This window comes from Pomacea canaliculata, linkage group LG4 (assembly GCF_003073045.1).
Source record: "Pomacea canaliculata isolate SZHN2017 linkage group LG4, ASM307304v1, whole genome shotgun sequence".
NCBI classification, from domain to species: domain Eukaryota; kingdom Metazoa; phylum Mollusca; class Gastropoda; order Architaenioglossa; family Ampullariidae; genus Pomacea; species Pomacea canaliculata.
This window is the reverse complement of record NC_037593.1, coordinates 3,655,172-3,666,812: the sequence shown is the minus strand read 5'-3', so window position 1 is coordinate 3,666,812 and position 11,641 is coordinate 3,655,172. Positions and strand designations below refer to the sequence as shown.

Here is an 11,641-nt window from a genome sequence, read left to right as displayed (position 1 = left end):
TTCTCCTACCCATCCTTTCCCTTAGGAAAAAAATAAAACTCCTTTCGTTTAAATTTAAGTTCTTTTGACCTTTGAGAGTTCAGACGTACCGAACACAGTCATTGGACGTTACTTGTCCAAGGCCAGACGAAGCCTATCTGACCCCAAATATATGAAAATAGCCTCCGCCGTGATCAACACCAGATTAACACGACACTTTGACAGGTACTGTGACTTACTTCTCTAGAGTAAGATTCTCTTTCGATACTAAGTGCGAAGTAATATTAGTTATCAAATTAAAAGGCATTTGCTTTATTTATTGAAAACACTTATTGCACCTTTTGGTGAATGGCTCACCCTGTAGTTTCAAATACAAACATGATTTCTCTATCAGTGTGTATTGTGTTAAAAATCACGGTTGCTTCGCTTGTGTAACAAGCAGTAAACATATCATTGTCTATTTCATGTTTGCCTTTACCTGTAAAATCTTTTTATTCTAACTTTTGGTCGTTATGTTTTCATCTGTTTGAAGATAAAAGATAAAAGGTCATCCCCTAACCATTTTGGGTTAAAGGATGAGGTGTAAGGGAGCTTACTTTTCTCTCGGGGGTCAGGTGTTGTGAGGGCGGTGCCCATTTGTTATTTGTGTCTCAGTCTGGTTTACTTTGTCCCCCTCCCCCGCCACCTATTGATCTATATAGTTGGAGGCCACTGAAGGTGGGATACATAGTTCACTACATCAAATGGGTATGTACCTTAGAATTCGGCTATCTGCATCCCTAATGACAATCTACTTTTTAAAATGTGTATTGTTTAATGTTTTCAGCTATTCTTGACTGCAAACATGGCCATTACAGCAACAGCATTTTCAGTGGCAGTAGTAGCTATAGCTGTATTTTGTGTGATAAAGTTGATGCTGGCAATGAAGGAATACAGAAAGCTCTGCTACCGTGTCAGCCAGTTCCCCCAGGATCCTCCTCATCTTATCTGGGGTCACTTGTTTCAGGTAACCAGCATACACTATTCCCTCAATGATAATTGTACTTTCATCTGTTTGAGACAATGAAAAAAAAATGAAACATTTAATTGTAAGATTTTTCTTATTTTTGAGGACGGATAAAGTGAGCCCAGCATTCATGAACACTCGCCCTTATATTCATTCCCATACTCATGCACATACATGCATCCTTATACGTGTGCACTAGTTGGTGCATGCACACACATATGCCAATTATACTCATATATTAAATGAAGACATGCAAACAAAGAGAACTGTGCAATATTTTATATAAAAGAAGATAAGATGATATAAATACACATAAAGGCATGGGTGTATGCATGCATGTGTGCATTTATATATATATAGTATACACACTTAAGCGCTTACATGAGTCAATAAACTTGCAATTTTCATCTGTTTTTATTACAAAGTTAAACTGCATGACGTGTTTTTAAAGAGCATGAAATACAGCTAAACAATTACAATTTTCTTGTCATTTTCATTTAAACCTAAAGAGCAGTTTCTCTGGAACCAAAAACTGTTAGTCATTATTTTGACGCTAAACAGCTCTTTACACTTTTAAATTCATTTTTATTTTTGTAAATGTACTGTAATTAAAATACAACCTTGTTTATGATTATATTTTAGTATCCAGGGCCAGATGAGAAAGGACTTAGATACCAGCGTGAAATGGTGGGAAAGTACCCTCGAGTTTCTGCAGGATGGATGGGTCCATTTGTACCCATGATTATGGTGTCTCATCCAGATACAGTCAAACTTATCCTCAAAACCTCGGGTAATTTATTTATTTGTACCCATGACTACAATCTTACAAATAAAACTGTGTGGCGACTGACAAGGCATTGTTTGTCTGTTTTTTTCAGTCTATCCTAATACAAATTCACATTGCTTGTCCCATCACTGTCATGATTTGGCATGAATTTTTTTTTCTCTGAAAGCTTGTATGGGCGGCTTCATAGTATAACAGTTAGCACCTGTCACAACACAGTAAAGGTGGGCTGTCCTGGTTTCAGCTTTTGTTTCGGGCATGCTGTTCTTTTTCTGCATGTGGTTTCTGTTTACAGGGCTAGCCGCCTTCCGTGATATAGCCTTAGTTGCTAGCTCTACATAAAATGCCAATCCCTCAGCCCCACCCCCTTGGAAGCTTGTAGTCTACACATGGTTGGTGTGTGTTGCTCTGAAGTGTGTTTATTTTAGGTGCTTATTTTCTCTGTTCTAAGTTGTTGCCAGTTGCTTCAAATTCAAGAAGAACCCAATCTACTAGGAGAAGAAATTGTGATATATTTCTCACTATGAAGGGCAAATTCTGATGTAATTTGAGATGGTACTGACAGTACAGAGAGAGAGAGAAGGGAAGATAATAGGGTGGTGAGTCAAGTGGGGCAACTGTTGTCTTCCCCTGTACTACCAGTAAGTGTCTGACCCTTGCCCTCCTGCTGTTTATTCCAGAGTGAGGACACAGGGTGTCACCCAAGCACATCATTGCATTATCTCCCCTACATCCAAAACATCAGTTTCCCTTTCCCTCTTACCATTGCCCAAATTAAGCTGATAAATTTGAACGAGCGGGAAAGGGACAGCAGGAGCGCAGCAAGTGAATGAGTACAGTTGTTATGCCATTTCCTTCCCTTGAAATCACACATCAGTTACTCATAGCCTTAAATGAAATGAAAGGTAAAAAGTTGACCCCAAAAAATTATAGTTGGATGGTTTTCAAGACACATTACTACTGTGTATCCAATCTAGTTTATTGTCATGAGCATGTGTGCCCTGACATAGGAAGGAAAATAGGATAATGAGAATGACAGTAGTGAGACGCACAAATGTGAATGGGCCACAGTTCTTTCCACCTTGTAAATTGCATCATCATTGCACTAAATGATGTAAGGCATATTTTACACAAGAAGAGGCATTTGAGAAACAAACTGAGAAGGTAAAAATGAAAAAGAATTGGCAAGATCAGGGAAATTTACAAATGCTGAGGTGTCTGTGTGGTTCTTACCCTCAACTGAACTGCCATGTGCTGCTTTTATCACCCTAGCTTAGGTGACCATGTGGTTTCCCAAATGAAATAATTCTTTGGACTCAGTTTAAGCCTGTAAAGAAAAATAATTCGAAGATGCACAATTCTGAGCTCCTAAGTATTTCTTAATCTTTGGTTTAGAGCCAAAGGGTCAGCGCATATACCATCTAATAGAACCATGGATTGGTGATGGCTTGCTGCTAAGTAAAGGTAAAAAATGGGCGCGCAACCGTCGCCTACTAACACCAGCTTTCCACTTCGATATCCTCAAGCCTTACCTTGGCATCAAGAACAAAGCAGCTGATGTATTGCTGGTAAGATGGAAATGGAAAGAGGAGCTGCATGATAGTGCATGTTTTCTTTTTGTGTGTGCATGTGTGTGTGTATATATATATATAGTCATGATGATCTACTCACATTTATTACATCCTGTCAATTTTAGATCTAGAAACCATGGAAGAGTGTAAGATTCGGCAAGAAGCTGTTAAAGTCCCCTTGATATATTGGTTACTGATAGCTTCTGTGTGGAATATAATGTATCTACAGTGACTCACTGCTTATCGCCTTAAGAAAAGAGATTATTTCACAATAGTTACTCAGCCTAGTGGTGAATACTTTAGAATTTCTTACAATTATTGTAGTAAAAATAATGATTTAAAGTGACAAACAAAAATGTTGACATGATTTGGGCTAATAATTAATATTCCCTTTGTCATATTGTATGATAACTGTACTTTGAGAATTTAAGTTTCAAATCATCTAAATTATATCTTGGTCACCCGGAAAATTGACTCAGAAGCAATTGTTAATGAGACCTTAACTCAAAGACAACCCAATTCCTGCCAAGACCAGATTGACAAATGATGCTGGAAGACAATCAATTTGTCCAACCCCTACCTATCTTTAGCCTGACAGCGGACATTAAGACTTACAGCTAACATTTTTATGATTTATGTTATACTTGTGATATGTTGACATTATTTATGCATTTATGTCTGCTGTTATTGTGATACATTAATGCTTATAATTTGCTGATGATGTCACCTGTAAGTATATGTTTTATAGTTGGTCTAGCCCTGTGATTCCTGCATACTTTACACTTATGCTTTCTCTATATCTTGTCTGTCTTTATATTGATATGCCATGTAAATAAATTCTGGTTTGCAGGCAAGAATGGCAGATCATGCCAAGAAGGATGAGTACTTTGAGGTCTTCTCAATCATCAGTAAATTTACTCTTGATGTCATTCTCAAGTGTGCATTTTCCTATGACACAGACTGCCAAAGAGGAGGGTAAACCATTAATATACCTTTCTTGGTTTCAGTTTCTTGGCCTCTTCCTCCTAACTCACAAACCAGCAATATAGATGAATTATAAAATAGCTTCAGGTAGTAAGATACGTGTCTTTTCTTAATATAGATCAGACATTATGAAAAATTTGCACAGCTGTAAACTCAAGAAAAATTGCCATTTCAATGACAGCCATTAACAGTCAAGTGAAAGAGCACTATGTCCTAAATGCAATTATTTCTGTCTGTAACATATGCAAGTGCCATTACTTAATTTTTCCTTTCATTTTGTCAAATGAAAATGAAGTACTTTAGTGACTGCTATAGTGTAGTAAACTGAGTAGTCTTCAGTGCAAACATTGCAAGTTCTTTTTTTTTTTAAAAAACTTTCCCTTTGAGTCTTTGGTAGACACCCTTGGCTTTTTTATTTATTTTTATTCTGGAGCTCTTTGTGTGTGTGTGTGTGTGTTTTGTCATCACTACAGCAATATTTAGCCAATAAAATTAGGTTTTTGATTAATCATAAGTGAAGAGCATGTCTGTGAGCCAAAAGTTTTACTTACAGCATTGTCAGAAATTATTCGTATTCCTCATTTATGTCTCCTTCTAAACATTAAATATTTTCTCTCAGTTCAATGCTTATTCTACCTGTTTCAGAGATCAGCATCCCTATGTTCAGGCTGTGTACTCACTCTCAGAAATGGCTCTGAAAAGATTTTTGTGAGCATCTTATTTCTTTATTATAGATTGTTTATACTGTTTGCATGTGTTGGCATTTTCATTCTTACAATTTATAACATTAGCAAATGTTTGTGGTCATCATATAAAGCAGGTTAAACTTTATTTTTTTTTTTTAAAGTAGCATGCTTGGTCCAAAAATAAAATTGAGATGTTTATTTACAACACACAAATATGTTTTAGAGTGGCAATCTCTTCATTGTTACTAATAAGTTATTTCCACAAAGGTCCTGTAATAAGTCATGACACATCACAAAATTATGCAATTATTTTGTGTATGTCTTTTGGCAATTTTTCAGTCAGCCGTGGTTTCACTCAGATTGGATCTATTTTTTGACACCCGCTGGACGCAAGTTCCTTAAGAACTGTTATCTAGTACACAAGGTGGCTGAAGAAGTTATCAGCAAACGCAGAGAAGCCCTAGTCAGTTAACATTTTTCTTGCAACTTAAATGACTAAATTTAATTAGTTTAATCTATTTACATTTTGAAGTTTGACCTTGTCATAAGTAGTTTTAATGGTAGAGATAAAATAAGAAGCACAAAATCTGCTTCTGGAAATACCTTTTAAGAGCTTTATCAATGTGGTTAATTTTTTGAATTGAATACCTTCAAATTAACATTTATGTCAACACAATTGAAAATAGTTTTAATAATAAAATAGTTTTATTAACTAAGTATTGTTTCCAGATGGAAAGATAATACTTTTACGTAGATGATTACCAACGTTTCACAATATTTAAAACCTTTCAACAACTTATTAATCATTCACAAAACCATATTTAGCACAATATGTGAAGGATTTTGCCTTTGCATTCCACTAGTAATTTGGCTATACTTGATGAAATACTGCTGCTTTATCATGGCTTTGTTCTTCCAAGACTGATTCATCTGTAAGAGAACAAGTCGCCAAGAAGAAAAGATGTCTAGATTTTCTGGACATTCTGTTGACAGCCAGAGATGAGAATGGAGAGGGTCTCAAGTCCGATGAAATAAGAGCTGAGGTGGACACATTCCTTTTTGAAGGTTAAAGTTCACTTTTCTTGGCACACGCAGATAACTGTGTTCGAAGATATTTTATATCTTTGTGTGTGGGTAGGGTGTATGTGTGTGTGCACATATACCTGTATGCATGCAAACATATTCATGTATGTGAAAGGAAGGAGCACACCTTTTTTTATTTTGAAGGAGGATTGATATTAGTTGTAGGAACCTCAGGATACCTCTTAAAGTTTAAAAAAACTCTCGTGGGCAGGCCATGATACAACGGCTAGTGCAATTTCATGGACAATGTATTCTTTGGCTCAACATCCTGATATACAGGCCACTTGTCATGAAGAGATTGATGAGCTGCTCAGATTTCGAGAAACAGATGATATTCTTTGGTAAGATTCTCTATATTATTATGTGGATATTTAAAGACCTACCCGATTTGTGTTACATATCACACTCAAAAAACTCCTTTCATATCACTTAATAATGCCCCAACATGAAATCACAAGGAGAAACACAAATATTGAGACAGATTTACTGAAAAGTGTAAGGACAGCCTTTACCACTACATAAAAAACAACATAAACTGCACCCACAGTCCTGCAGCAGGTTAACATCCGTTATTTCCATGTTAAATGTCATGGACCTTGTGAAAAATTCATATGCATGTTCCCTAAATATGCTAGGTTGGCTTCATATGATGTACCCCATTTTTCCTTAGTATTAGGGATAAAGATATTCAGTGCATAAATGACCATAGAGACTCATCATGAAATATGAAATGTCATAGAACATTAGACTTCGCACCTTTTACTTGGGTAGCTCACTGAGTTTGATAAACAATAATAAAGAAACCATTTCTGATATAATCAGCTGGCGCACAAGTAGGAGAAGGTGAAGATCATCAGCTATTCTTTTCCTGGAAGTCTACACATTAGATGATTGAAAGAAAGAAAAATAAATTCGATGAAACCAACATTCTCTATATATTGATTATTAATTAATAATTTATTTTATTTTATTTTTCTTAACATAAACAGCAATTAAAGGAGCAAAGCTTGATGGAAAATGGATGGGAAGCTCTTAACAAAGGTTTTGAGGAGATGATTACATAACCAGTTAATACTTGTATTGAGTGCAAAATGTTGAAGATGAAAATACAAAGACACAAACACACACTTTGCAAGGTATTTTACATTTCTAACTTTGATCACAGGGAAGATTTGTCTCATCTCCCATACCTCTCCATGTGCATCAAAGAAGCTCTCCGCCTTCACTCCCCTGTCCCCTTCATTCAGCGACAGCTCACTCAAGACACAGATCTTGATGGCTTTCTTGCTCCAAAGGGAATGCTTGTCAACATCATCGTTTACAACATCCATCACAACCCCACAGTCTGGGAGGACAGTTTGGTAAGGTGTTGTTAGTCTTCATCTTATGCTTATCGTGGGATTAGCAGAAACAGTGATTAAGTAAATGCAGATGCAAACCTTATAGTCATTATTCATAATTTGTTTTGTTTTTTGCAGGAATTTCGCCCAGAGAGATTCACTGAAGAGAATATCAATGCCCGCAGTCCTTATGCTTTTATTCCTTTTTCAGCTGGGCCAAGGTCAGTCATAAATCACTGTTTGGTTAATTTATCCGTAACATTACAATCTTCTGTGACATGGATAATTTGGAAACATCACATTGCCATAAACACTGCAACAAAAGCAGCTAAGGATCATTCATTATTTCACATTTAGAGAGTTATTCTAATTCAAACACATCTTGCTTATTTAAGCAGACAATTTTTAGAATGCAGATTTTTTTTTTACAGTATTCTTTATAAAATGTTAAATTTGCATAAACCAAATTTATATAAAGTGAGAGCTCTCAGTGGTCAGAAGTTAAAGATTTTAAAGTATCTGCTGATTTAATGTAAGTATATGTTTATACACATGCCAACACACTATATTTGTATACATACCAAAACAATGTATTTATGTATTAATATGATTATAATACATGGCAAAGTTTAAAAATTCTACTTCATTAGAATGCAAAATGTTTATTGTTCAACATTTCATACATTTTATTGGAACTTTAGGAACTGTATTGGCCAAAACTTTGCCATGGATGAGATGAAACTTGTTCTTGCAAAGATGTTGTACAGGTAAGATTTCTATCACAAAGCTATCAGTCCAAAGTTTATTTTAGCTGTTTAGATTTGGGATCACCTCTGCTACCAACTTTTTCTTTCCAAGGTATATTTTGTCTGTCACTGGCATCTGTGTATTTTTGTAGCTGGGGAGGATGACATAACATAAATGTAAATTGTTTTATGCTAAACTTTTTCTGGACTCATTCTGTCTGAGCTTCTGGACCACTTTTAGTCTGTCAGAGGATTGTTTATCCAACTGTAGTAATTTGTTACTTTATTTTCTGATGTCTCAGATTTACCTTGGTGCTTGATCCTGGCCATAAAGTTGAGAAGCTTGAATCTCTCGTGATGAAAGCTAAAACAGGCATACAAATGAAAGTCATTCCTCGAAAGCCTGCATGAACTGTGAAAACCACCAGGAAATAAAAAAGCTGGTCTACACTAACAATTTTTACTTTGTGATGTAACCAGCATTATTGTTTGACATACAGATCATACCCCTTTCAAATATTTTTGTGCAGCAAGTAACCCTGAATTTGTGTGAGCTCAATAGAAAGTTAAATAAAAGGTTACAGACCATTAAAAATAGGCTTTAAAATATTTATAGTGTAACTGTTAACAGGGGTATAGGGGAAAAAGAACAGCTGAGAAAGGAAGCAAAAATATTTTGTTCTGTATTATTTTAATAGAAAAGAGGAGGAACATATGTTTTGCCTTCATTGAGATTAGGGTTTTTGAAATTTCTTTAACTCAGTATATTTATAATCAAACAGCTGTCAACTCTGGTTTAACATTTTGCACCTTCTGTAGTTCAAGAGGACCACAGTCCTCAATAATCTGGTTCTTTAAATGAAAGACATGCCCAACTATCTCCTATGCAAGCGTGTGTACTTTATTAATCCGCAAGGGCAACAGACCATTATTTCTCCTGAACCCACACATTCAGAGTATAGCTACAACATTAGCATGAAATAAATGAACTGATGACCTGCACAAGTCATTTCCACACAGAAGATAACTGGGACAGAATAGGGCTAAGAGCCAACAATGTCCTTTGCATAAAGTTTTTACTTGTAAGTTTGTTTTCAGTTGCGGTGGTTTTTGTCTTTTTATAGTAGAAGACAACATGACCAACAGCTGCAGCACTTTTTTCATAAGAAAGTTGTTTTTGTTTGAGGTTTCATTTTTGAAGATGATTTTAAAATGTTGTATCTAGTCTTAATGTGCCATGACAGTTTATTTACAAGTGATACATATTTTAAAATCACACTTTGAATCATCAGTTAAATTGTTAATTAAATTGTTCAATGATTTTGTTAAATTGTTTAATACAGATTTATATTCATATATTGAAAATATATGCATATATTTACAACTATTTTAGCATATGCAATAGTTTTTGTGTCCAATAAAAAAATTGATTTTATCTTTTTGCATTTCTATGCTTGCCAGAAGTTAATGCAAAGTGGTCAGCGCTTTTTGCATTCTTACAGCATCTTTTAAATGAAACAATGATTGGTTCTTTTATGAAAATCAGTTTTATATTTATATATTCAAAACACATGCATATATTTACAAATATACAATTATCGTTTAAATGTGCACTGAAAACGCATCTCTTCCGTAAGCCTTTCTCCTAACAACCTTTCCCATAATGCAAGTCCTTTATAATTGTCACACCCTTCCTTGCTCGTCTTTATCATGACACTCTCAGTTCTTGTTACAGTGATACCTCGGTTCTCGAACATAATTCGTTCCGGGAGGACGGTCGAGAACCAAATTGTTCGAGAACCGAAGCAATGAAACTCATAGGAAATAATGGAAACTGGATTAATTCGTTCCAAGCCCCAGAAAATGCCTATTTACTGGCCTAATTTGTATATAATATGTAGAAAAACATGAGTCTCAACAAGAAATAAGAAATAAAAGTGTATTTATTAAAACAAAACAAAAAATATAAAATAAAATGTACTGTACAGTACAGTTAATTGTGTTTCATTTACTGTACCTGTACCAAACTTTATGGCAGGAGGGAATGAATGTGGAGGGAGGAGGGAAGGGGGATGGTTATTGTTTTGAAGGGGAGTCCTCTTCAATAAAAACAGAGGGTAACTGCTTTTCGGGTGTTTCTGTTCTCTGTATCTTTTGCTGAGGAGAATCAGAATCTTGCTCTGCAGTTGCTTGTCTGATTTCTTTACGGAAGAATTTGTCAATTGTTTGCTGTTTTTTTCTCCTTTGCAAAATTTTGCGGAAAGTGGACATAACATTGTCATTAAAAATGTTAACTGCTCTATTTGCTACCACTTTATCAGTAATTTGCAGTACAGTACACACAAAGCGTGACTCTCTCCACAAAAACGTGACTCTCTCTGCACTCACACTGATGACGCAAGCAAGGCTCATCTCGGACGTTCGGATGTTCGAGTTCCAAATATTTGTTCGGATTCCAAGACAAAATTTTCTCGAATTTCCTGGTCGAATACCGATTTGGTCGAAAGTCAAGGCGTTCGAGAACCGAGGTATCACTGTATTTGGTTTCTCATTGCATTTTCTGTACTTGTTTTTATTCGTCGTTAGTACCGTTGTTTATTCTTTCTTAGTTCATGTGTTATTCTGTTTTTCTGTCCCTCGTATGCTATCCATGTTCTTGTTCTTAGGTGCTAAGAGCATGCTCCTCAAAAGAAAAAAATAATTGATTCTTTTATGAAAATCAAATTAATGATTCTTTTAACAATAAAAAAGAGACTTCTTATGGCACCAACTCCCCTTCCACATAATCAAAATTACCTGTGGGTGGAAGCACTCCCGCCAAAGCAACCAACTAGTATGTTTGCACCTGACTTGCATACCTGTTGAAGTTATGGTTCATGAAAATACAAACTCCGGCTACTTCATAATACTACAACAAAAATGTACGATTTACATTGCACAGAGTGAGGGTCACATGAGCATGCACTCAGCGCTTGATACAAAAACTAGGTTAATTTGTTACAAATGCTAACAAAGGGGTTGTCATGCTGTATAAAAAAGAGGAGACCTGACAGAAACGATGAAGAAACAGCAAATGTTACAAATGTTAACAAGGGGGTTGTCATGCTGTATAAAAAAGAGGAGATGGGACAAGAGTTGTTTAATGTTTTACACATAAATTACATTACTTTTACAATGAGATGGTGATTGGTGTGGCAGAATCCTTGCTTTAACTTAAGAGCCTGGACTATTTACATTTGTTAAACTGAATCATGTATATTTTCATCCTCATCTTTCCATGCCTGAAGGGAAAAAAATCAGTTGTTATTGCTTTACATATTAATTCAACAGACAATAATGATTTTACCCACTAGCAAAACAAAACCTGTTTGTTGAATCTTTAATATGAAGCAGTAACGCAGTACCATTGGACTTTGTGCAATCATCTCATTACTCCACATTTCACACAGGCAACAGATTCAA

At 35.5% G+C, this 11,641-nt stretch overlaps 1 protein-coding gene across 1 annotated transcript; it reads left to right on the top strand.

Moving 5' to 3' along the window:
* Position 1: 1 nt before the first annotated feature.
* On the top strand, positions 2 to 9,721 carry LOC112561739 (phylloquinone omega-hydroxylase CYP4F2-like). The gene is made up of 13 exons (XM_025234400.1): positions 2 to 204; positions 806 to 985; positions 1,628 to 1,775; positions 3,165 to 3,337; positions 4,191 to 4,315; positions 4,970 to 5,032; positions 5,350 to 5,473; positions 5,931 to 6,075; positions 6,305 to 6,434; positions 7,259 to 7,454; positions 7,572 to 7,654; positions 8,135 to 8,200; positions 8,482 to 9,721. Exons 2-13 carry the CDS (start codon positions 824 to 826, stop codon positions 8,588 to 8,590), a joined length of 1,524 nt encoding a protein of 507 aa, XP_025090185.1. The 5' UTR covers positions 2 to 204; positions 806 to 823; the 3' UTR covers positions 8,591 to 9,721.
* Positions 9,722 to 11,641: the final 1,920 nt, after the last annotated feature.